Source organism: Phyllobates terribilis, unplaced genomic scaffold (genome assembly GCF_046119375.1).
Source record: "Phyllobates terribilis strain yellow unplaced genomic scaffold, ASM4611937v1 Scaffold_60__1_contigs__length_8166268, whole genome shotgun sequence".
Classification (NCBI taxonomy): domain Eukaryota; kingdom Metazoa; phylum Chordata; class Amphibia; order Anura; family Dendrobatidae; genus Phyllobates; species Phyllobates terribilis.
In genome coordinates this window covers 4,635,529-4,662,976 of record NW_027362820.1, presented here as the reverse complement: position 1 = coordinate 4,662,976, position 27,448 = coordinate 4,635,529, and the positions used below count along the sequence as shown (strand labels likewise).

Genomic DNA, 27,448 nt, shown 5'->3' with positions numbered 1-27,448 from the left:
CTCCATATTTATTCCTTATATGATCACGATCGATTCCTGTCGTCCGACCTTCTGCGCATGCGCCGGATGCAGCGGTCATGTGGCCGCGACGCGGTCTCGAGTGGGCGGCGCCCCAGAATATATGACGTCAGTGGGGGAGTTCCCCTCTTCCTGGGCGCCGCTTGAGACCGCGCCGCTGCCACCAATATCTGCTGCTATGCGGCGACATACGCCGTTATTGGTCAGTAACTGATTGCTTCACATGGGACCCATGTATATATAAGAGGCCCTGTATCCACACACATCCCACCACGCCCCCTGATGAAGTACGGAAACACGTGTCGGGGCCTCCCCTGACACTGCTGGTTATCTGTTTACTTTCACTAAGTATGCCTTACTTAACCCTTTCCATGTGATGCTTGTACTTTTTATGTGTTGCTAAAAAAACTTCTGATGGTTGTCTATACTGTGACTTGTTACAGGTCACTTAATCTATGTCATTATAACGTTTTCTATAATTTTTTCTGCACACATTGTTTGTGACTTATGGATTGTATGGGGTGGACTATGTGACCTATAATAGGTCCAATGTGAATTTGATACCAGCTGTGTCTCTATCTACCCCCTGCTGCCTCACATGCCCATGTTATGTCCTTTCACACCTTATTTATACCTATGTGTTATATTTTTTTAAAAAATATATAAATAAAGCATTGATCTTATTTAGTCTAACATATGGTGTTTTGATTATGTTACTTTGGGGTTTTGAAAATACCTATGGTCTCTCTGGTTCATATAACTCTCAGCATGCCATAGAAGCTGAAGGACATTCTATTTTTTTTCCCTATTTTCCACCTCTAAAACCTGGGTGCGTCTTATAGTCCGAAAAATACGGTAGGTCCGTGGTGGCATTTTTAGTTGTGCAGCTAGGGCCTTGTTAGTCAGTACAGAGACTTGTTGGGTGTAGTTGCGGCATTCTCCCCTATGTGGGTTCTCCGGTGGTTATCAAGATACGCTTTCTGGTTAAAACATTTCCCACATTTTGAACATGAAAAAGGCTTCTCCCCTGTGTGAGTTCTCTGATGTTTGACAAGATTTGATTTCTTTGCAAAACATTTCCCACATTCTGAACATGAAAATGGCTTCTCCCCTGTGTGAGTTCTCTGATGCATATTAAAATGTGATTTCTGTACAAAACATTTCCCACAATCTGAACATAAAAAAGGCTTCTTCCCTGTGTGGGCTCTCTGGTTCTTAACAAAATCTGATTTCTGGTTAAAACATTTTCCACATTCTGAACATGAAAAAGGCTTTTCCCCTGTGTGAGTTCTCTGATGTGCGATAAGAGTTGATTTCACTGTAAAATATTTCCCACATTCTGAACATGAAAAAGGTTTCTCCCTTGTGTGAGTTCTCTGATGTGCGATAAGATTTTATTTCTCTGTAAACTATTTCCCACATTCTGAACAGGAAAATGGCTTCTCCATTATGTGAGTTCTCTGATGTGCGATAAGATTTGATTTCTCTGTAAAACATTTCCCACATTCTGAACAGGAAAATGGCTTCTCTCCTGTGTGAGTTCTCTGATGCATATTAAGATGTGATTTCTGTGCAAAACATTTCCCACAATCTGAACATGAAAAAGGCTTCTCCCCTGTGTGAGTTCTCTGATGTTTGATAAGATTTGATTTTTTTGCAAAACATTTCCCACATTCTGAACATGAAAATGGCTTCTCCCCTGTGTGAGTTCTCTGATGTGTGATAAGAGTTGATTTTTCTGTAAAACATTTCCCACATTCTGAACATGAAAAAGGCTTCTCCCCTGTGTGAGTTCTCTGATGTGCGATAAGAGTTGATTTCTTTGTAAAATATTTCCCACATTCTGAACATGAAAAATGTTTCTCCCCTGTGTGAGTTCTCTGATGTATATTAAGATGTGATTTCTGAACAAAACATTTCCCACAATCTGGACATGAAAAAGGCTTCTCCCCTGTGTGAGTTCTCTGATGTGCGATAAGAGTTGATTTCTCTGTAAAACATTTTCCACATTCTGAACAGGAAAATGGCTTCTCTCCTGTGTGAGTTCTCTGGTGCCTTACAAGATCTGATTTCTGATTGAAACATCTCCCACACTTGGAACAAGAAAATCTATTCTCCGCTGTGTGAATTTTTTGATGTTTAAGAAAAGACTTTTTGAGGGGAAAACTATTTGTATATTCTGAATGTGAAAATGGCTTCTTTGCTTTAGGAGCAGATTGTTTTTTAATGCTTATTTTGTGACTTTGATTTTCCTTAGTAGTCAGTAATGAATCAGAAGACAGGACCTGTTTCAAAGGATCAGATGACAGATCTTTGCTGTGAAGGGATGATGGTATATCTGGAGTAATGGCATTCACTCCAGTTGTATCCTGTGGGATCTCAAAATCATCTGATTTAAAAATTGAAGATGTCAGCTGTCCCTCTGATCTCCTGGTACAGTCATCTGCCAAGAAGAAAACCAATTATTTTTTAATAAAAAATCCTTGAATTTTATATTTTTGAACATTTCTACTTAAACTGTCTGTAAAAAAGGCAAGTTATATAAAAAAAATGTAATTATTCACCAGGACAATGACTGTCTAATAGAAAACCTCATAGGATGAACCAGTAGAGCGTGGTGTTCAACTGTTTTTTCATTCTCCCTCCCAAATATGGAATAAAAAGCCACCAATGTTATGTAGGCGAAAATAATACCAATAAAAACTTCTACTCATCTCACAAAAAAACAAGTCCCCACTCAGGTCCATCATCTGTCAGTGGAAAAACAGAGGTTTCCACATTATTAGTGGCTCATAGGCTCTTGAAAAGCAACATGGCTTTCATAAACCAATCCAGCAATATCCGCTCTCCCAAAGTCAAATCTCCCCCCTTCTGAGCCTTGCAGTGTGTCCAAACCATATTTAGCCTCCATGTATTTGGCATTACTATAGTGAGAAGAACCCACTTAATTGATGATGTGTGTCTCCTGGAGCACAATCTGGGCACTATGTGTTGGGTAATAAAATGGTATATTTGCTATTTTCTTTCTCCATCATCCACTGCGTGCTAATTTCTGGAAAGTGACTGTGGAGTCAAAATAGTCACTACTCCTATAGCTTAATTCACTGAGGGTTATAATTTCCAAAATGAAGTCACTTTATGGGGATTTTTACTGCTCTGGTTTTCTGACATTTTGTTATATTAGGGCTTCGGCAAAAGGTGTATACCATCTCCTCTGGGATCTGCTCCTGCAATGTCTGCTTCTGTCACCAGGAGCCGCCTTATTCATACTGCAGGCGACGCTGGTGATGAAAGGGACATCAGAACCAGAAGCTCTGGGCGGCGCAGGCTCTGTCCAGCCATTAGGATTCGGGTGCCTGTGACCTGTTGAACCATCCTGTCTGGCAATATGGGTGTGTGAGCAGTCCAGCTGAAGTAATCTACTTCAGCCAATTGGAAAACACCACACCCTACTAAAGCTGGAAGCATATTGCCGGAAGCTGCCAGATACAGCCTTGTTCTCCTCTGGTTCAGTCCTCTGTGCTCAGCTCCCGGCTTGTGTATTTGTTTTCTGTTGTGATCTCAGCCCGTTTACTGACTACTCTTGTGTCTTCTGATTTTGTATTTTCTCAGCCCTCTTGGATCTGACCCGGCTATCTGACTATTCTTCTTCCCATCTCACTCCACAGAACAGCAGGTAACACCGTGGTCCAAGCCTAGGGGTCTCTGTGTAAGTCCAGATCTATGTAGAGGGGTTAAACGGCGATGAGCAAAGTAATTTATGAAATCTGTAAATGGGGTAGATAGTGCCAAGCCTGTTCGTGGTGGCCATCTTTTGATCTTCCAGGTGACCATGAACAGTGCCCCCAATACATTGTGTCTGCAAACTATTCCAGCAACATCTACATTCCTAATAGCCAAATGGCGCTCCTTACCTTCTTAACCTGCCATGTGCCCAGACAGTAGTGTACAACCGTATATAGGGTATTGTCAGATTCAAGAGAAGTTGGAAAATAATTTGTAAGGTCCATTTGTTTTCTATTATCTTTTGTGAAGAATTCCAGAGTTATCACCATATAAAGTGACACACGTCAGATTTGAAAAATGGGTCCAGATAGGAACACAAAACTGGCTGCGGGAAGAGGTTACATCAGGGTATTTTGGGCACTAACTACTGAAGTCAAAAACTGTGATTAGACAATAAAGAGGAAAATTAGAGAAAAAATGAGTAACTAGTGGTGAAACCTCTCTGTGGTAATTACAGTATGGGGCTCGGGGGCTCTTGGCAATCTAAACTATCGTAAGGGACAATATTTTTTGTCAGATGAGTGTCAAGAAGAAATATTACACATTGAAAGAGAACTTTTTATAATACTGCAGAGCTGAGGTGTCTTAAATTTAGATCTCGGGCATCTGGAAGAGGCAATGGAGATCTTTTTGAAAGACTACCAGGGAGTTACAGACTCACAGAAGTGAGGCCGGCCGATCCCACCATAATGAAACTATCGTACAGAATGAACTTGTAAAAAAAAAAAGAATATCTAAACATGTAACATCCCCAACAACAAAGTATGTATGAGGGGAGAAATCCAGCACTAAACTGGAGTTACACTCATTTATGGTGGACTATTGGAGCAACTATGAGTCCTGACCAGGAGAGTAGAGAAAGTATTAGCACGCCCATTTCAGGAGAGATTGTGCAGTAATCTGAATTCCTTAGGATTGAAAACATAATGGAATTTATGACATGGAGTGAATCCATGAAACCAGGGCTTGAGCCAACACATCTCCTGCAGGCGGGAATAAATGTATATTACAGCCATCAGCCACGCACAGCTTAGAGATATATCATGGCACAGGTGTAGTTTTTTTGTCTAGGTTATCACAATCCTGTTTGAAGTTAGATTTAAAATAAATGTTAAAGTTTAGATAAAGGGAAACTCTGCTATTATTGTACAGAAATTCACACTTGGCCCTCACTGCACATTTAATGTTGTAGATCATAAAAGTAAAGTTTGGCCAGAAAGACTGGACCTGGTCTTGTAGGGACCATATGAGCACATTCAGCAGCACGGAAGGGAGAGAAGGTAGATTCATCCAATAAGATATCAGGGATCTAGGAAGCCAACACCATCATTACCGCTTTCTCTTACAGGTCCATCATAATATTTTTCTTCAAGTGATTTTCTCACTTGTCAGCACATTCTACGTACGCTGTCATTTGGCTTTATAGTTTACAGATCTGGGCAGGTAACAGTCAGCGTCTTGTAATCCCAGGGGGTAGGTGGATCCTCCAGATTGTAAGTTCTATAGAAAATGGCTTTTACAATTTCCCAAAGTAAATTGAATATTTTTGAACGGAGGAGAATGTTGTGGTAGAGCGGCAAAATGGTGATCACACGATTGTGATATTGCCGGACTACACCACCGATAAAGCAGCCACAGCCGGTGACTGAGAAGAATCTGTGACTTCTCTGTATTCAGTGGTTACTACTCACCTGGGTAGTCATATGTAGGAATCTCCTCTTTACACCGCTCATCACCCCTCACATATGTCTCTGTAGTATTAATATGGATCAGATCTTCACCCTGAAACAAATATTATAAAAGTCAAAGACAGATGGAGAAGTCACATCTATGATCAGCTCTAATCCTGTCATCTCCACCGTTCTCATTACACAAGTATAAAACATAATACTGGTGGATAAAACAAGACTGAACACAAGACCTTTACAGCCGTCTACACATCATAGGGGAAATCTCATGACACCTTCTCTCCATCTACCTGATGATCCTGAGGAACATTGGGATCTTCTTGTTTACAGTCCTGTGGAAGAAGAGGACGGGGACATCTCTCTGGTGTTGTCCTCTTACTGGATAGATCTGGAGGAAACACATACAGGGACTGAATTCATTCTTTACATACAGATAATTATAGGCCGTGTGTATTTAGTCCTGTCTATTACCTGGTGATGTGAGGGGCTGGGGAACCTCCATCATGATGTCCTTGTACAGATCTTTGTGTCTTTCTAAATACTCCCACTCCTCCATGGAGAAATAGACAGCGAAATCCTGACACCTTATAGGAACCTAACAAATACAATGATATCGTCATCTCCCCGATCCCTTCATAGCGTTACTGTATAATATCCCAGCATTCCCAGCAGTGTCACCTTTCCAGTCAGCAGCTCAATCATCTTGTAGGTGAGTTCTAGGATCTTCTGGTCATTGATGTCCTTATGTATGAGAGGATGAAGTGGAGGCCCTTTGATTGGGCTCAGGGGTCTTTCCCATCCCTCAGACACAGGGTCCTGACAGCGCTCACTAGAGGTCTTCTTCACTACTGTGTAATCCTGGTTATGGAGAGACACATTAATAAATCTCACTACAGACATTTCCAGAGTCCTCACCTCTCCAGTTCTGTTCATCTGTTATTCCCATAGATAAAAATGATATAATGTGACGTCATCAGAAACTCTCACCTCTCCAGTAAGCCGGAAGAGGATCTCCAGGGTGAGGTGTAATATCCTCTCCACCTTCTCCATCTTGTCCCTGTCCATATCCATCTTTGATGGGTAAATCAGGAAAATTTTGTTATATAGAAGATCTTCACTGAGAGGATCCGGTATTGTAGAGACCTGAATGAGAAGAAGATAAGCCGATGGAACATTATAAAAATCCTGTGTAATAATACAACTATTGGAGATAACGAGGGGAAACATAAGAGGAGATTTATTATTTTACAGTATTTAGTTTTTTCTTTACACCTAGTAATAAAACCTATATATTTTAGGCCACAGACAACAAGCAATTTCTTTCTCGGAGTCTGCAGCGGAATAAGTTTCTCATAGACCCACAGTCAGGGAAATATTGAGAAGATATTAACAATTTCTCCCAAACCCCATTTCCCTCTCACCCCTCCTTTATCCACCATTTGGGCCAACTGTTTCCATGCAATTTAACACACACAGCAGAAGTCACTTGTAGACAAATGCAGCACAAAAGGTGCTACTGACCCACTTAACATACGAATGCATCTCCTCTTAGCACAGACATGGGATAGACGGACACCTTCCAGCAGGGGCAGTTTGAAGGAAAACTCATTTAGGCTTCAAAGGTGTTTAACACAAACTCCAGGATGTCCGGAGCTGATATGAAATATGGAATGTTGGAAGTTCCATAGCTCTGCTAATAATGGGAACCATATTTTTAGTGGTAGAGTCAGCCAAGGAACAATATGCTTATTTTTTCGCAGCTGTGAGCCCCTATTGGTAGCTGGGGTGCAAAAGTAACAAAATAACAGACCGCAACTATGTCATGTGTGGTCTCTAAAGGAAGGTAAATTCATAACGGAAAAAATGGTATTACTTACGGGTTTCTGCGATCAACCAACGATAAGTTATCGCAAAAGCCAGATATTCTAATAAAAATATGGAGACTGGAGACCAGCCCACGTAATGTCATCCCAGGTGCTGTGTGGGCAGGTCTCCACTTAGGCATAAAAGAATCCACGGAGGATGGATGAGTATTCATTGCCAGGGGGTATAGAGACTATAATAAATGGATCTTGTACGATAACAGTCAAATCAATAAGTGGGGCGCCCCCTCCAGCTAAACAGAATTGTGTCTGCGATCTGTCTAGTACACAAGTCTTCTTTAATCCTGTTTATATTGTGTAACTGTATATTCTGTACTGTATTGTCCACCTTTTAAAATTCTTGTATATTTTTCATAACACGGCCTTCCTTTTGGAGTAAATATAAAATGTAATAGTCCTGTTTCTTTTTTTCTGTAATCGTTCCCTCCCCTGAAGCCATATACCAGAACGCAGGCGTCCGACCAGGCCTGTATTATATTTAAAATCTGGACGGTGGTGGCAGCGAATAATAATAATTGGGTTATCGTGAAGCTGACAGTGACCGTACAGGGGAATATACACATATCTTGACAGAGTGACGGCACAGGTGAGAGATTGTGTGATCTCCCCAGTGTCGTCTCTTTGTGAGTTCCTCACACTCACCTTCCATAACGCTAATTCTCGTCTCATTTTCCGACACTGGAATTGGCATTAACAATACTGCAGGAGATATTCATGACAAGTAACATGAGAAATAACTACTTCATGATGAGGCAACATGTACTACTACGGCTCAAAAACCATATTTGGCAAGAGACAGTCACTGACTACTGCACCACTGGCCGTCTATATGAATGTTTCCAGTCTTCCCCAGACTGTAATCTTCTATCAAGTTAGATCTCATGTCTGATTCACACACAGAAGTTTGAGGCTTTTATAAAAGCTGTTTTGTTTGCACAAACACCTCGGACAGAAATGATTTGATACTGAAGTCTACATGTATAGTGTATTATGGGGTTTACTTCTGGCCTTAGACTTTCCTATATTACAAAAAAAACTGAAAAAAAGCAGATATTAAAATGTTTCAAAGAAAATTGGCACCAACAATTCTTGTAAAAAAAAATAACATGAAAAAGCAGAAGACACATTGTCATTTTTTAACAAGTTAAACATTTGTTTTTGTTCTTATATGAATTCTTTTGGGCACCAGAACATAGATGTACACCGCAAGGCTGGCACAGTTGCGGCTGCAATAAATCCCTGGCAGTTTAACCACTTGCTCCTGCAAAAAGCAAACATGGCATCTAAGAAGGTTTGACAGAGTTCGGCTGAATGCCCTTCCTCCCCCAAGTACTCGATAGTATGGGGCTGCCTAGTTCCTACTATACTTAAATGCCTAATAATGGTGTCTGGGCCTGCAATGTATGAAAGTCTATTAGGCCGGGCAGAGGCAACGTTCCATAAGTTACCTTTTAACGCCCCCAGACACATATTAGACTAAAGCTGCATGATATCACTGATTTCGAGGGGTTTGGTAAACTATATAATGTATTTGGGGGCCTCCCAACAGATAATGTCAGGGCAGAGTCTAGAGGAGTCTGGAGGCGACTCTCATACAGATCACAGGAAAGCTGGAATATTTGTGTGTTTGGGGGAGTCTGGAGAGATAACCGTCTGCCAAATGACCGTTCAGCCAACAATTATCTCATGTGTATGGGGCCGTTAGTATTACACTGACAGGCAGTGATAATACACGGCACTACAGTAGTACAGTGCATCACCTGAGCAATCAGAGGCTTCTGTGTTGTATGATCGCACTAATGAGAGTGGTTTAAAACTGAATTATTGTGAATTAATAAAAACTGTTGTGATGGCATACCACCAAGTGCCCACACACCAAACCAATGCTTATTCCTGATTTGCAACATGTGAGTCTCTGTGATACTTTTATATCCTTCCCTTTCCTGGGTGTCCATTGATTACTGAGCACTTCTCAGACAATTTAACCCTGTATTGTATGGAAGTAAAAGATAATACACAAATACAACTCATGCATGAGACATTCAATAAAATCACTGGAAATCAAAGACAAATATAATTAATTGCACTGTAATATTAATCCTGTCTGATGTTCATTCCCTGTGGGGCTCTAGTGTGTAATTTAAATATCCAATATGACTTTCTATTTAAGATTTTTCTTTTCACATCTCCACCTCTTAATGGTTTATAAATCTTTTCTATTCTTGATATCTGAAGGATCTGATATCCCCTTTATGTTTTTGTGAAAAGTGTCTTGAAACCACAGACAGGTTTAATGTTGTGGGATTGATTGCGTCAGATAAATGTCTTCTAATACATTTTTTTAGCGGATCTGAAGTCCATCCCACATATTGTAGTTAACTCTCTATACACTCTATTAAGTAGGTGACCCCTATAGTGTTACAATCGATGACATTGTGTATTGCAAATTGTTGTCCCGTTAGGTTTTCTTCAAATGTTTTGGTTTTATTAACATAGTTGCCTTCCAATGGGCACTAAAGGGTGTATTTCACCTTTTTTAACCCCTTTCCGACATGGTCAGTAATAGTACTCACCACATCGGAAAGGCCGGGTTCAGCGGGGGCACTGAACCGGGCACATGTCAGCTGATTATTACAGCTGACATGTGCCCGCAACAGCCGCGGGTGGAATCGCGATCCACCCACGACTGTTAACTAGTTAAATACTGCTGTCAATCTCATTAACAGCGTCGCGCCGGAAGCACATCACTTACCCCGCCCATCGGTGACCCCGTCGCAAGATCGCAGGTCACTGATGGGTGGGCATGACAACCCTGGGTCTGCAGCAGACCCCAGTGGTTGTCATGTGCTAATCGCTATGAGCCCCACCTAGTGGTCGGCGCTCATAGCACAGGAGCATTTCTGCTACATAGAGGTGATCTGCTCATCACCTCTATGTAGCAGAGGCGATCGGACAGTTGCTGCTTCTAGTCTCCTATAGAGACTGAAGAAGCATGCAAAAAGTGAAAAAAAATGTTTTAAAAAATATAATTTTTTTTAAAAAATATAAAAGTTTAAATCACCCCCCTTTTGCCTCATTCAAAATAAAATAATAAAAACTAAACCCCACATACACATATTTAGTGTCGCCGCATTCAGAATCGCCCGATCTATCAATATAAAAAAAGAATTAATCCTATCGGTAAATGGCGTAAAGAGAAAAAAATTCCAAACAACAGAATTACATTTTTTTGGTCGCCGCAACATTGCAATAAAATGCAATAAAGGACGATCAAAACATTGGATCTACCCCAAAATGCTATCAATAAAAACATCAGTTCGGCGCGCAAAAAATAAGCCCTCACCCAGCCCCAGATCCCGATAAATGGAGACGCTACGGGTCTCGGAAAATGGCTCCTTTTTTTTTTTTTTTTTTAGCAAACTTTGGAATTTTTTTCACCACTTAAATAAAAAAGAACCTATGTTTGGTGTCTACGAACTCGTAATGACCTGGAGAATAGTAATGGCAGGTCAGTTTTAGCATCCAGTGAACGTGGAAAGAAGAAAAAAAAAAAACAACTGTGGAATTGCATTTTTTTATGCAATTTCACCGCACTTGGAATTTTTTTCCCATTTTCCAGTACACAATATGGTAAAACTAGTAATGGTATTTAAATGTACAACTCGTCCCGCAAAAAATAAGCCCTCACATGGCCATATTGACTGAAAAATAAAAAGGCTAAGGCTCTGGGAAGAAGGGGAGCAAAAAACGAAAACTCAAAAACGTAAAATGCTCCGGTCATGAAGGGGTTAAACCTATTAAATAAATAATGAATTTAAAAAAAATGACGTGGAGTACCCCCCCCCCCCTATTTTTGATAACCGGCTAAGGTAAAGCAGACAGCTTGGGGCTGATATTATCCTGCTGGGAAGGTCCATGAATATTGGCCCCTTCCAGCCTAAAAATACCAGTCCACAGCAGCCCCAGAATTGGCAAATCACATTAGATGCGACAAATTTTGACACTTTTCCCGCCTCTTCCTAATTGCCCTGGTATGTTGGCAACTGGGGTAATATTTTTGGGGTTTATGTCAGCTGTGTATTCTCAGCTGCCATCAATCCCTAGAGTTAGTAATAGAGAAGCGTCTATCAGGCACCCCCATTACTAACCCAGTAAACTAAAAGAAAGAAAACACCCAAAAATATTTTTTTAGAAAACAACTCCCCGACAGACAACAGAGGAATAAAGTTCAGAGAAGAAGCTTCATAGAAAGACCATGAAGTTACAGACGTCATTTAACCCTTTGGGAGAAAGTGATTCCAGGGAGTAAATCCAGAACACGTCTCAGTAGAAGTTTACAGCGTTGTGATTGTGAATCCGCTGCGGGGGTTTCTTCTAACACCGACCATCGGAGATCAGAACTTTTATCACCATCTCCGAGAAATGTCTGGCCACGGTGGTCTCACCAAACTTCTGCTCTTCTTCATTCTTTTTCTTGCAGTGGAAGCAGTGGATTTCATCCTAGACTCATAGAGAAGAATAGAGGAGTGATGTTTCTTCAGTCTGATTGTAATTGAATGTGACGTTTGTCCAATGTCCACTTTAAAGAATTTGTCCACTACTTTATATGGACCCCCCCAAAGTATCCCCCCGGGGCCCAGAAATGTTTTTGCAAATACCTTGCTGTGCCTTTTCTGCCTCTGAGCGGCGCTATCGCTGGCCGCTCAGAGGCATCACGTGGCCCGTCACTGATGTCACGTCAAGTGAGGCGTGACATCAGTGACGCGCTCCCCGCAGTGGATGCTGGGCTGTGGGCAAAGTTACCCCGCGCGTCACACCCAGCATCCACCGCGCGCTTTCCCAGTGAATGAGGAGAGGGAGACCGAGCGGTGGATGCTGGGTGTGACGTGCTGGGTAACCCCGCCCACAGCCAAGCATCCACCGTGGAACGCAGAAGTGAGTAACAGCGGCTGCAGCCGGAACTTGACGTGACATCAGCGGATGTCCGAGCCGGCTGCAGCCGGGGGTCACGTGATGCCTGTGAGCGGCCAGTGATAGCGCCGCTCACAGGCAGAAAAGGCACCACAAGGTATTTAGAGAAACACTTATGGGCCCTAGGGGAATACATTGGGGGATCATATAAAGTAATGGACAACCCCTGTAACACAAGGGAACTTTACTGAGTAAATCACACCAGAAATGTAGCAGGTAAAAACCACCAATATCCACAGGTGTCCCTTCTAATTGGTGGGAAAACTATCACCTCTAATAATGCTCCAACAGTTCTGGCATGACAGACACGGAAAAGTGCCCCTTTATGGATTTGAAAGAAAGTCTGTTTAGACACTTTAGCGTAATAGTATCAGCTCTAATCAAATGGTTATATAGCGATTTACCCTGAAGATTCACAAATTGTAGGGTTGTTTTAAAAATGTTATATTTAGGGTGTTTTTGTGAAGGAATCATGTATTGATCTCATAGTACAGTGCCCCTTTCTTGGCCCCCACACACAGTATACTGTTCCCCTAGTACCGCCATCCACCCACACTCTGTATAATGTTCCCACAGTACCTCCATCCCCAATTTTATTTTTTGGGGGCGTATTTCATGTAACATATGGAAACCTACAGTACAGACCAAAAGTTTGGACACACCTTCTCATTTAAAGATTTTTCTGTATTTTCTTGACTGAAAATTGTACATTCACACTGAAGGCATCAAAACTATGAATTAACACATGTGGAATTATATACTTAACAAAAAAGTGTGAAACAACTGAAAATATGTCTTATATTCTAGGTTCTTCAAAGTAGTCACCTTTTGCTTTGATGACTGCTTTGCACACTCTTGGCATTCTCTTGATGAGCTTCAAGAGGTAGTCACTGGAAATGGTCTTCCAACAATCTTGAAGGAGTTCCCAGAAATGCTTAGCACTTGTTGGCCCTTTTGCCTTCACTCTGCGGTCCAGCTCACCCCAGACCATCTCGATTGGGTCCAGGTCTGGTGACTATGGAGGCCAGGTCATCTGGCGTAGCACCCCATCACTCTCCCTCTTGGTCAAATAGCCCTTACACAGCCTGAAGGTGTGTTTGGGGTCACTGTCCTGTTGAAAAATAAATGATGGTTCAACTAAATGCAAACCAGATGGAATAGCATGCCGCTGCAAGATGCTGTGGTAGCCATGCTGGTTCAGTATGCCTTCAATTTTGAATAAATCCCCAACAGTGTCACCAGCAAAGCACCCCCACACTATCACACCTCCTACTCCATGCTTCACGGTGGGAACCAGGCATGTAGAGTCCATCCGTTCACCTTTTCGGCGTCGCACAACAACACGGTGGTTGGAACCAAAGATCTCAAATTTGGACTCATCAGACCAAAGCACAGATTTCCACTGGTCTAATGTCCATTCCTTGTGTTCTTTAGCCCAAAAAAAAGTCTCTTCTGCTTGTTGCCTGTCCTTAGCAGTGATTTCCTAGCAGCTATTTTACCATGAAGGCCTGGTGCACAAAGTCTCCTCTTAACAGTTGTTGAAGAGATGTGTCTGCTGCTAGAACTCTGCGTGGCATTGACCTGGTCTCTAACCTGAGCAGCTGTTAACCTGCAATTTCTGAGGCTGGTGACTCGGATAAACTTATCCTGAGAAGCAGAGGTTACTCTCGGTCTTCCTTTCCTGGGGCGGTACTCATGTGAGCCAGTTTCTTTGTAGGGCTTGATGGTTTTTGCAACTGCACTTGGGGACACTTTCAAAGTTTTCCAAATTTTTTGGACTGACTGACCTTCATTTCTTAAAGTAATGATGGCCACTCGTTTTTCTTTACTTAGCTGGTTTTTTCTTGCCATAATACAAATTCTAACAGTCTATTCAGTAGGACTATCAGCTGTGTATCCACCAGACTTCTGCACAACACAACTGATGGTCCCAACCCCATTAATAAGGCAAGAAATCCCACTTATTAAACCTGACAGGGCACACCTGTGAAGTGAAAACCATTTCCGGTGACTACCTCTTGAAGCTCATCAAGAGAATGCCAAGAGTGTGCAAAGCAGTCATCAAAGCAAAAGGTGGCTACTTTGAAGAACCTAGAATATAAGACATATTTTCAGTTGTTTCACACTTTTTTGTTAAGTATATAATTCCACATGTGTTAATTCATAGTTTTGATGTCTTTAGTGTGAATGTACAATTTTCATAGTAATGAAAATACAGAAAAATCTTTAAATGACAAGGCGTGTCCAAACTTTTGGTCTGTACTGTATATACACACACACATATATTATATATATACCGTATTTTTCGGACTATAAGACGCACTTTTTTCCTCCAAAATTGGAGGAAAATGGGGGTGTCGTCTTCTAGTCCAAATGTTGCTGGGGGGGTGTATATATATTATATATATTATATATATATATATATATATATATATATATATGTGTGTATATACTGTGCTGGGGGAAGCGGTACACAGTGTATCAGCAGCGCGGCTCCTGCTGCTGCCGGGCAATCCTGTGCGCCCGCTATTAAAGGGTATGAATATTCACCCCCTCTCTACGCCCATGGGCGTTGGGAGGGGGTGAATATTCATGCCCTTTAACAGCGGGCACACGCGATAGCCCGGCAGCAGCAGGAGCCGCACTGCGGCTATGCTGTGTGCCGGCTATTAAGGAGCATGAAGTCACTGCTCCCCATGCACACAGTCCCAGCGTGGGGAGCAGTGACTTCCGGCAGCTGATCTCTCCTTGTGAGCCGCGCATGGCAGTGACGTCATGGGCGGCTCATATGTAGAGATCAGTGCGGGCAGACAGATGCAGCGCTGGAGGAGAGAGAAGAAAGGTGAGTAGGACTATTTATTTTTTTATGTGCAGCCTGATGGGGATTAGGGGGACCATGCATACTAGGATAAGAATGAGGGGGCAATACATACCAGGGTAAGGATGAGTGGTGCCATGCATACCAGGGTAAGGATGAGGGGTGCCATGCATAGCAGGATAAGGATGAGGGGTGCCATGCATACCAGGATAAGGATGAGGGGTGCCATGCATACCAGGATAGGGATGAGGGGTGCCATGCATGCCAGGATAGGGATGAGGGGTGCCATGCATGCCAGGATAGGGATGAGGGGTGCCATGCATGCCAGGATAGGGATGAGGGGTGCCATGCATACCAGGATAGGGATGAGGGGTGCCATGCATGCCAGGATAGGGATGAGGGGTGCCATGCATACCAGGATAGGGATGAGGGGTGCCATGCATGCCAGGATAGGGATGAGGGGTGCCATGCATACCAGGATAGGGATGAGGGGTGCCATGCATACCAGGATAGGGATGAGGGGTGCCATGCATACCAGGATAGGGATGAGGGGTGCCATGCATACCAGGATAGGGCTCACAATCTAAATAAAAAAAAAACCTAACCACGGATAACCAAGTTACATTGCGTTTGATATTTGTTTCTTGAAAAAAAATAGGTGAAAGTTTTCCGCCTAGTTTAGAAGCCTTTTTGGATACAAAACTCAAAATATGCAAAAGAATTTACAAAGTCTGGAGGATGGATCTCAGATCAAAAAAACTAAGTTTGAAAGAGATATCAAAGACTACGAGTCAAATTCAATTTACACATGGAAATGAAACAAACCAAGAGCTACTGTTTTGAAATACAGGTCACACAATAAATTCAAAGAAAATAGAGAAGAGCGGAGGTCAGCTTCACAAATCCTAATGTGTCCATGGGTTCCTCTAATTATAATTCTCTGAGGACTTATCTGATGTATGAGTGAGATCAACTAAAGACAGATGGAACAAAAATAAATTCTCAAATACTCCCCACAATTCAGCACAAAACAACGGACACAGGCGGGCAGAAAGCACAAACGTGCCCGGACATGTGCGTTCCACGCCGGAGTGCATCACGGTCTCCTATCTGCGAATGCGCATGTCCGGAAGCATGCGTTCCACACCAGAGCGTATAATGGTTTTGGATTGCATTCCACCAACATAGGATTTTTCTATCTCTGAGATCAGCGTCATGGGAGACTAAAAACAAGTATTGCACATCCCATCATGCAATAAGCATGAAGATATACTTTATCACTACATAAGATATGGGATGATGGCCCACAGTATTTTCCTAAATGGTCAAATTTGACCTCTATTGCACAATTAGAGATACACACGGATCACCACACTTGTTAATTACAAAATAGTGGAATAATTGATAAGTAATAATTCTGATATAGAAGCTCAGATATCTCGATGAAGTACAACAATATGTGAACCCCATTCACAGGGAACTGAGTAGCAATGGTTAGAGTATACAATCCAAAAATATAATCCAGAATGGGGCTGCATTCACACAAAACAGGCATAAGAAATTTGCTCATTGAGTCCCTTAGGGGCCAGTGAATCCAGTCTAACAATCCACTCACTTTCTTTTTTGAGGAGATATCTATTGTGATCCCCTCCTCTCACATTGGGTTTAACCATCTCAATGATACAAAAGGAGATGTCTCCAGTTTGATCTCAATGTACACTGTTCATGTGTCTCGCTAATAGGGTGTCCCAACCATGGCGTACACTGCCCAAATGGTCCCCTACCCTCCTCCTAGACTCCCTATTGATCTTGCCTACATAATCTAGGGGGCAGGTGCATGTGACCATATATACTAGTCCTGAGGACTAACAGTTGGAATAATCCCACTGGAAAAAGATTTTAACCAAAGAAAAATTTATATTGTCTCATCCAATTAAATGGACAATGTTCTCCAAATCTAAAGAAACCATAGATTCCTCTATCTAGCCAAGTCCCCTTGGGTGCAGGTTTTTTATAGAAACTGTCAGGGTTCCGCAGTGACGACACCGTGGAGATCACACAATATCTCACCATTGCCGTCACTCTGTCCGGATATAGTCGGAGTGGCGAGCACACGATCCCGACTACCCACTACGTAGGTATCGGCAAGCGACCAGTGAGCGTATGGCGTCACAACTCCAGATTCCAACGCATAGAATGTGTGTCTACGTCCCTGTACGGTCACCGTCAGCTTCACAATAGCCCAATTAATATTATTCGCAGCCACCACCATCCAGATTTGAAATATATTACAGGCCTGGGCGGACGCCTGCATTCTGGTAGTGTATGGCTTAGGGGGAGGGAACAATTGCAGCACAAAAGAAACAGAATTATTACATTTTATATTTAATCCAAAAGGGAGGCAGAATTAAGAAAAATATACAAGATTTTACAAAAGTGGACAATACAATACATAAGCAGTTACACAAAATAAACAGGATTAAAGAAGACTTACTATAACGATCGCTGAGATGATTCAATATAGGTTGAGGGGAGACACTCCGCTTGATTTGACTGTTATAGAGCAGGATCCGTTGCTAGAAAAAATATATATTCCCACAATGATTACTACTCCAACCTCAGCAGATTCTTTTATGCTGAAGGGAGAGACCAGCCCACACACCCCCTGGGATGACATCACGGGGCTGGTCTCCAGCCTTCATATCTTTATTAGATATCTGGTTTTTGTGATAACTTATTATGGGTTGATCATAGAGGCCCGAATGTGATACCATTTTTTCCGTTATGATTTTACCTTTCTCCAGAGACCACATTTATTTTGGGACTTTTGCGCCAGAGCCCCCCAGAGGGGCCTACAGTGACAGGAAAATATTCATATCGTTCCCTAGCTTACCATGTCACTAAAAATATGGGTCCCATCATTATCAGAATTATGGAACTTTAGCTATTCCATATTTCGTTTTGGCTCCGAAGATCCTGCAGTCTTTGTTAAACCCCTTTTGAGCCTAAACGAGCCATTTCTTCTTTCCTTCCATCTCTGCCCCTATGCTGGAAGGTGTCAATCAATCCCAGGTCTGTGCTAAGAGGAGATGCATTTGTATGTTAAGTAGAATAGACTATTGAGCTTCTTGTACTGTTATTTGCATACCGACAGCTGCGTGGAGTGTCAGCTGTCCTCTGGTGACAAATGATGGATAAGGGAGGAGTGAAAAGGGGTTTCAGAGACAGAGAGAAATTGTTAATACTTTATCAATATTTCTCTGACCTCTCTGTCTCTTTGAGGTGGTGTAGGGGCTGATTTACAGATCGCCCCTTTAAGCCCACCTCCTGGCCCACCTTTACAGCTGATCCGACAAGCCGTTGACCCAACTTGCCCCCCACTCTGACTGAATGGAGATCTAGCTTTCCGATCACCCTGACCGGTTCGGGGAACATTTTCCCCACACCTCTAACAGGCTATGGGTACCTTCCTCCCATACTCCTGACAGACAGGGGGACACACCTTTCTTTTACCTTGCCCGGTTGTGGGGCCTACCCTTCCTGTCATTATTTTTACCTTAGGAGCCATGCTCACTAGGGGGGAGCTACGACCGGCCATGTCACAGTCCGTCATGACACTGGTCAGCGGCACGGAATCACTTTCCCTATGATCCCCATGTTTCTCCCCATCCCTGTTCATCACCTCTGGAGCTGTGCTAGTCATGGGCAGCTACCATTGACCATGTCACTATCTGGCGTGACACAGGTCACCCGCATGGAACAACCTGCTTCCTGGTGTCCATGCCTGCTCCCCTTGCCCATAGCACTTATGCTGGCTCGCTTTAGGGGATCCTCAGCAGCATCACCCCACAGGGTGAGGTGGCTGAATTCCCTTTAACACAACATACATTTTTATTATGCATGACTGACATTATTGACAGTGGCATTACATGACATATCAGATCTGGGAGGGTGGTCAGGGATGTATCGGGCAACCAACCGTCCCAGATCAGTTCCCAATAGCACATTAGTGGGGAGAATCTCCAACACCCCCACTTCTCTTAACCCCCTCCCCGCACCCCAGTCCAGAAAAACTTGGGCCATCGGTATGGGACAGCAAACACCCCCAAACCCAGTGACAGTCAGGGTCTTCCCAGGAATGAGTTCCTCTGGTAACACAAACTCAGGGCGGATGAGGGTACATTCTGCGCCAGTGTTCTTAAGACCAACAGTAACGGTGTTGCCCACAGTAACAGGTTGTACATTTTCCCGGGCCCTGCCAACCGCCCCACCCACAAAAAGAATGGCTGCAGTAGGTCCTGGGGCCTCAGGTGTGGTGTTCATCTTCTGCCTCTCCAGGCAGACAAGGCTTGTGTGACCCGTTTGGTCACAAACATAACACTTAAGGGAGTCAAATGCAGGCCAGGTGCTAGAAGATGGGGCAGAACCCGCTGAGGGCCAGCTGGCTGGAACACTGGGGGGTGGTTGTGGGCTTACCCCCTTTCCAGCTGGCGGCGGCTGACTTCCGCACCTCTGGTGTGTGGTTGGCCTCATAGGCATCTGCGATCTGGGCTGCTTTGGCAGCCTCCTTTGGCTCCCGGTCAAGCACAAACTGTCGAACTTCCACTGGGCAAAGACGAAGAAATTGGTCCTTCATCATCAGAGATCCTTCAGGTCCTCGAAGGTGGTGACAGTCCTTGGACCCACTGCTCAAAATTGGTCCTGAGCCCATCCACCACATCACTGTAGCTGTCATGTGGTCAACGTTGGAGGGCTCTGAACTTTTTCCGGTAAACTTCAGGAGTCAGCTGGTACTTTTTTTATCCTGGCCTGCTTGACGGCCTAATAGTCTTCCATTGCAGGAAAATGCTCAGGAAGGGGTTAAAAGCAGTTGGTGTTGCCGGGCTCATTGCCCGATGCGGTGGATTTCGGCAGCTGGATTTGGGCTAACTCCAGCTGGTACCGCTTCTCAACTTGCCACTTTTGCTCAGCAGCTTCTCGATCAGCTTGGGCCTGTTGCTCAGCTCTCTCAGCCTCGGCCTGTCGCTCAGCAGCCTCTCGGTCAGCTTGGGCCTGTTGCTCAGCAGCCTCTCGGTCAGCTTTGGCCGGCTCCAAGGCCATCTGCAGGTGGGGGTCCACACTAGCCTGGCTGCGGGTCTGGCTGGCAATCATAGGTGGGACCCCTGCAGCAGCACCATCCGGGCCTTGGCTGGTCGCCCCATAATCCGAGCTCTGCTGTCAGACGGACTCGGCAGCACCTTGCAACAGTTCAGCAATCATTTGCTGCCTGGTCTTGCCTGTGGGGTCAATCTGTCTCAGCTCATAGAGAGCAGTGAGAGTGTCCTTTGACTGTTGGTGATACCTGGGCTCTTCACCTGTAGCCATCATTGCCAAATAAAAGATAGGACAGAAAAACAAGAGAAGGGGAGGGGATGCAACAGCGTATACGTACAGTAATGTCCCAAATAAAAAAAATATTAAAACACTGACTCTGATTTCTTAAAAATCTGCACAGTATTCTTGCAAGAACCGTGTAAGTTTTCAGTGACAGGAATGATTGCTCAATCCAGCCATTGATGTTCTGTAATATCCCACCGCTTGCCTCCAATTTGTCAGGGTTCCGCAGAAACAACACCGGGGAGATCACACAATATCTCACCGTTGCCGTCACTCTGTCCGGATTTCGTCAGGGAGTGGCGAGCTCACGATCCCGACTACCCACTACGTAGGTATCGGCAAGCGACCAGTGAGCGTATGGCATCACACCTCCGGATTCCAACGCATGGAACATGCCCCCGCACGGTCACTGTCAGCTTCAAAATAGCCCAATTAATATTATTCACTGCCACCACCATCCAGATTTGAAATATAATACAGGCCTGGGCGGACGCCTGCTTTCTGGTAGCGTATGGCTTCGTGGGAGGGAACAATTACAGCACAAAAGAAACAGAACTATTAAATTTTATAATTTAATCCAAAAGGGAGGCAGTGTTATGAAAAATATACAAGATTTTACAAAAGGGGACAATACAATACATAAGCAGTTACACATAATAAACAGGATTAAAGAAGACTTACTATAACGATCGCTGAGATGATTCAGGATCCGTTGCTATAATAAATATATACTCCCGCAATGAATACTACTCCAACCTCAGCAGATTCTTTTATGCTGCTGAAGGGAAAGACACACACACCCCCTGGGATGACAAAACGGGGCCTGGTCTCCAGCCTTCATATCTTTATTAGATATCAGTTTTTTTCGTGATAACTTATCGTGGCTTGATCGAAGAGGCACGAAAGTGATAAAAAAAATTTCCGTTGTGATTTTACCTTTGTCCAGAGACCTCACACGGTATAGCTGCGATCTGTTATTTTGGGACTTTGCGCCACAGCCCCCAGAGGGACCTACAGAGACAGGAAAATATCCATATCGTTCCCTAGCTGACCCTGTCACTAAAAATATAGGTCCCATGATTATCAGAATTATGGAACTTTAGTTATTCCATATTTCGTTTCGACTCCGAAAATCCTGCAGTCTTTGTTAAACCCCTTTTGAGCCTAAAAGAAGCCATTTCCTCTTTCCTTCCATCTCTGCCCCTATGCTGGAAGTTGTCAATCTATCCCAGGTCTGTGCTAAGAGGAGATGCATTCGTATGTTAAGTAGAAGAGCTTCTTGTACTATTATTTGCATACCAACAGCTGCCTGGAGTGTCAGCTCTCCTCTGGTGACAAATGGTGGATAAGGGAGGGATGAAGAGGGGTTTCAGGGACAGAGAGAAATTGTTAATACTTTCTCAATATTTCCTTGATAGAAACTATGCACTAAATGGTCCCTAATTGACCCACCCTTTCTGAAAGTTATTGTGGGAGTAGATCCCACAGCACCCTCAGGTCCGGGTCAGCCACAAGTATATCCCAGTGTTTTCTGAAGATATGAAAGATACAGTGACTCTGATTGTCATAAGTTTTTCTTGGTCTCTTGGTTAGGTATGGAGGAGTGTCTGTCTCTCCCATTTTTCTGCAAACGATGATGCGGAATCCAAAATGTACCATGAGTACCCTTTTCCCTGAATCTGATGTTCAGGTCTATTGCCTGTATATTAAAATCTGTGACATTAGAGCAGTACCCTCTCAACCATAAAAATTGGCCCTTGGGTATAACTCTTTTTATGGGGATGGGGTGGTGGCTATCCCACTTCAATAGTTTATTAGTGCTTGAAGGTTTATGGCAGTTGAGTGTCCATAGGGTCCCATTGCAATCTTTCTTGATTAGTACATCCAGGAAAGGAAACTGGTAATAATTAATCTCTGATATAAATCTTAGGCCCACTCTATTGATGTGGAATTCCCTGACAAATTCAAAAGATTGTTCACTCGTCCCTGACCAGATGATAAAAAAGTAGTCAATATATTTGTACCATACCCCAATATATGGATGCCATCACTTATGATCATCCCTGAATATTGTGGTTTCCTCCCACCAGTCCAGCCAGGGATAGGATAGCATATGAGGGGCACAGAGGCTTCCCATCGCAGTACCCCTGAGCTGGAGGAAGTACTTCCTGTCAAAAAGAAAGAAGTTATGAGTAATAGCGAATTTTAGAAGATCCTCCATGAAGTCATTATGTCTGCTACACTCTATTGATCTCGATTTCAAGAAATGTCTTACTCCTCTGATACCATCATCATGCGGTATATTACTGTACAAAGCCTCGATATCTAGTAAGGCCTGCTCCCCTACATGAGTGTATACATGCTCGAGAGTCTACATGTAGGGGAGCAAGCAAAGGGAAAACCAACTCCAGAGGGATTATTCCAACTGCAAGACCTCAGGTGGTACTGGGGGAACATTATACTGTGGGGGTATCATACATACTGCATAAGGGGCATAATGGGGGCAATCATACATACTGCATAAGGGGCATAATGGGGGCATTACACTGTGTGGGGCATCATACATCCTTCATAAGGGGCATAATGGGGGCATTACACTGTGTGGGTGCATCATACATACTGCATAAGGGGCATAATGGGGGCATTACACTGTGTGGGGGCATCATATATCCTGCATAAGGGGCATAATGGGGGCATTACACTGTGTGGGGGCATCATACATCCTGCATAAGGGGCATAACGGGGGCATTACACTGTGTGGGGCATCATACATCCTGCATAAGGGGCATAATGGGGGCATTACACTGTGTGGGGGCATCATATATCCTGCATAAGGGGCATAATGGGGGCATTACACTGTGTGGGGGCATCATACATCCTGCATAAGGGGCATAATGGGGGCATTACACTGTGTGGGGGCATCATACATCCTGCATAAGGGGCATAATGGGGGCATTACACTGTGTGGGGCATCATACATCCTGCATAAGGGGCATAATGGGGGCATTACACTGTGTGGGGGCATCATATATCCTGCATAAGGGGCATAATGGGGGCATTACACTGTGTGGGGCATCATACATCCTGCATAAGGGGCATCATACATACTGCATAAGGGGCATAATGGGGGCATTACACTGTGGGGGGCATCATACATCCTGCATAAGGGGCATAATGGGGGCATTACACTGTGTGGGGGCATCATACATCCTGTATAAGGGGCATTACACTGTGGGGGGCATCATACATCCTGCATAAGGGGCATAATGGGGGCATTACACTGTGTGGGGGCATCATACATCCTGCATAAGGGGCATAATGGGGGCATTACACTGTGTGGGGGCATCATACATCCTGCATAAGGGGCATAATGGGGGCATTACACTGTGTGGGGGCATCATATATCCTGCATAAGGGGCATAATGGGGGCATTACACTGTGTGGGGCATCATACATCCTGCATAAGGGGCATCATACATACTGCATAAGGGGCATAATGGGGGCATTACACTGTGGGGGGCATCATACATCCTGCATAAGGGGCATAATGGGGGCATTACACTGTGTGGGGGCATCATACATCCTGCATAAGGGGCATAATGGGGGCATTACACTGTGGGGGGCATCATACATACTGCATAAGGAGCATAATGGGGGCATTACACTGTGTGGGGGCATCATACATACTACATAAGGGGCATAATGGGGGCATTACACTGTGTGGGGTCATCATACATCCTGCATAAGGGGTATAATGGGGGCATTACACTGTGGGGCCAGTAAAGGGACCCTGTACTATGAGAACAATACGTTTCCTCCCTTCCTGCCTCCATAGTTGGGTCATATGTATCTATTACAGGAAACAGAACAAAAACCTTATGATTCTTATAAAGGGGCAACACAAGACCCCAAAAGAGTCTCCGTGCTGAAGGGGTTAATGCCCCCTGCGCCCAGTAATGGGGTCTCCACATACCTCCACCTGCAGAGCCGCCACCACATATATGGCTGCTCTGTGCGCACAGGAGCTGTGATGAGGTCACAGGAGGGGAGGAGTCAGGGGTCACATGATCAGGGGCCTCAGTGGATGCAGGACTCTGCTGTGCTGGTTGTCATGGTGCTGGATGAGCTGAAGTTTATGTGTGGGGTCAGGAGGGGTTTACAGTGTGGATGTAGCAGAGCCGCGTGTGTACGAGGTGTACGGAGCAGAGCCGTGTGTGTACGAGGTGTACGGAGCGGAGCCGCGTGTGTACGAGGTGTACGGAGCGGAGCCGTGTGTGTACGAGGTGTACGGAGCAGAGCCGTGTGTGTACGAGGTGTACGGAGCGGAGCCGTGTGTGTACGAGGTGTACGGAGCGGAGCCGTGTGTACGAGGTGTACGGAGCTGAGCCGCGTGTGTACGAGGTGTACGGAGCAGAGCCGCGCGTGTACGAGGTGTATGGTGCAGAGCCGCGTGTGTACGAGGTGTACGGAGCAGAGTCGCGTGTGTACGAGGTGTACGGAGCAGAGCCGCGTGTGTACGAGGTGTACGGAGCAGAGCCGCGTGTGTACGAGGTGTACGGAGCAGAGCCGCGTGTGTACGAGGTGTACGGAGCGGAGCCGCGTGTGTACGAGGTGTACGGAGCGGAGCCGCGTGTGTATACGAGGTGTACGGAGCGGAGCAGCGTGTGAACGAGGTGTACGGAGCGGAGCCGCGCGTGTACGAGGTGTACGGAGAAGAGCCGTGTTTGTACGAGGTGTACGGAGCGGAGCCGCGTGTGTACGAGGTGTACGGAGCGGAGCCGCGTGTGTACGAGGTGTACGGAGCGGAGCCGCGTGTGTACGAGGTGTACGGAGCGGAGCCGCGTGTGTACGAGGTGTACGGAGCGGAGCCGCGTGTGTACGAGGTGTACGGAGCGGAGCCGCGTGTGTACGAGGTGTACGGAGCGGAGCAGCGTGTGTACGAGGTGTACGGAGCGGAGCCGCGCGTGTACGAGGTGTACGGAGAAGAGCCGTGTTTGTACGAGGTGTACGGAGCGGAGCCGCGTGTGTACGAGGTGTACGGAGCGGAGCCGCGTGTGTACGAGGCGTACGGAGCGGAGCCGCGTGTGTACGAGGCGTACGGAGCGGAGCCGCGTGTGTACGAGGCGTACCGAGCGGAGCCGCGTGTGTACGAGGCGTACCGAGCGGAGCCGCGTGTGTACGAGGCGTACCGAGCGGAGCCGCGTGTGTACGAGGCGTACCGAGCGGAGCCGCGTGTGTACGAGGCGTACCGAGCGGAGCCGCGCGTGTACGAGGCGTACGGAGCGGAGCCGCGCGTGTACGAGGCGTACGGAGCGGAGCCGCGCGTGTACGAGGCGTACGGAGCGGAGCAGCGCGTGTACGAGGCGTACGGAGCGGAGCAGCGCGTGTACGAGGCGTACGGAGCGGAGCAGCGCGTGTACGAGGCGTACGGAGCGGAGCAGCGCGTGTACGAGGCGTACGGAGCGGAGCCGCGCGTGTACGAGGCGTACGGAGAGGAGCCGCGTTTGTACGAGGCGTACGGAGCGGAGCCGCGTGTGTACGAGGCGTACGGAGCGGAGCCGCGTGTGTACGAGGCGTACGGAGCGGAGCCGCGTGTGTACGAGGCGTACGGAGCGGAGCCGCGTGTGTACGAGGCGTACGGAGCGGAGCCGCGCGTGTACGAGGCGTACGGAGCGGAGCCGCGCGTGTACGAGGCGTACGGAGCGGAGCCGCGCGTGTACGAGGCGTACGGAGCGGAGCCGCGCGTGTACGAGGCGTACGGAGCGGAGCCGCGCGTGTACGAGGCGTACGGAGCGGAGCCGCGCGTGTACGAGGCGTACGGAGCGGAGCCGCGCGTGTACGATTTGTAGAGAATCCTTTGCAGCAATGACAGCCTGAAGTCTGGAAGCCATGATGGGGTTGAGATCTGGTGACTGACTCGGCCATTGCAGAATTTTCCACTTCTTTACAGTAAAAGATTCCTGGGTTGCTTTCGCACTATGTTTATATAAAAAAGAACCTATACATGTTTGGTATCTACTAACTCCTAATGACCTGGAGAATAATAATGGCAGGTCAGTTTTATCATATAGTGAACATGGTAAAAAAATATAATAATTGTGAAATTGCACTATTTTTGCAATTTCACCGCACTGAATTTTTTCCCATTTTCCAGCACACGTTTGGTAAAACCAATGGTGTCGTTTAAAAGTACAACTCATCCTGCAAAAAACAAGCCCTCACATGGCCATATTGACGGGAAAATAAAAAAGTTATGGGAAGAAGGGGAACGAGAAACGAAAACGCAAAAATTGAGAAACTCAAAAAGGGGTAAAGGGGTTAATATCAAATATTTCTAAAAATAAAAAAAATAGAAAAAAGTTAGAAAATATAAGTAATGTAAGAAAACCAGCGTATGGATCTTTTCCAGCCTGGGTCCCGGGTTATCTGGCCCATTCCATCCGGTTTTGTTCATTTGGTGCAAAATCCCTTCCCAGATCCTCTGAATTCCTACATGGGATGTAAATTCCCTCAGGACCGACCCGCTGAATTCACGGCTTATCAATGAACATTTACATTTTGTTCATATTTATCCAGAACTTTGGTTTTACTAACTATGTCGGAAAACCGTTTAAATGGTTAACATTTCTGATGAATTGTATCATTTACTTTAGTTAAATGTACAATAAAGATTTTTGGCAATGTTCACACTCTGCATCTGAGTCTGAATGGTCCACAATGTACAGTATATAATCATTGTCTTATAGCATTTTATAGAGACATTCATAAACATTTAGATATATACAGTGGGGGAATAAGTATTTGATCCCTTGCAGTTTTTGTAAGTTTTCCCACTGATAAAGACATGAACAGTCTATAATTTTAAGGGTAGGTTAATTTTAACATTGAGATATCCCAGATACTTACTC

At 45.0% G+C, this 27,448-nt stretch overlaps 1 protein-coding gene across 1 annotated transcript; it reads right to left on the bottom strand.

Annotated features, from left to right (window-relative positions):
* Nucleotides 1-677: 677 nt before the first annotated feature.
* On the bottom strand, nt 678-24,581 carry LOC141192330 (uncharacterized). Its single transcript, XM_073661835.1, has 8 exons — nt 24,514-24,581; nt 22,570-22,708; nt 6,480-6,635; nt 6,171-6,350; nt 5,964-6,087; nt 5,783-5,880; nt 5,496-5,586; nt 678-2,461 (listed from the first exon to the last, which is right to left on the bottom strand). Exons 3-8 carry the CDS (start codon nt 6,561-6,563, stop codon nt 1,428-1,430), a joined length of 1,611 nt encoding a protein of 536 aa, XP_073517936.1. The 5' UTR covers nt 6,564-6,635; nt 22,570-22,708; nt 24,514-24,581; the 3' UTR covers nt 678-1,427.
* Between the last annotated feature and the right edge of the window lie 2,867 nt (nt 24,582-27,448).

Bases quoted from the DNA above. Each gene is read 5' to 3' on its own strand.
- LOC141192330 (XM_073661835.1), bottom strand. From the start codon at position 6,563: ATGGATATGGACAGGGACAAGATGGAGAAGGTGGAGAGGATATTACAC. The intron at 5,587-5,782 runs GTAGATGGAGAG...TATTTGTTTCAG, and splicing joins ATGTTCCTCAGGATCATCAG to GGTGAAGATCTGATCCATAT. The intron at 2,462-5,495 runs GTGAGTAGTAAC...TCTTCTTGGCAG, and splicing joins TCCTACATATGACTACCCAG to ATGACTGTACCAGGAGATCA.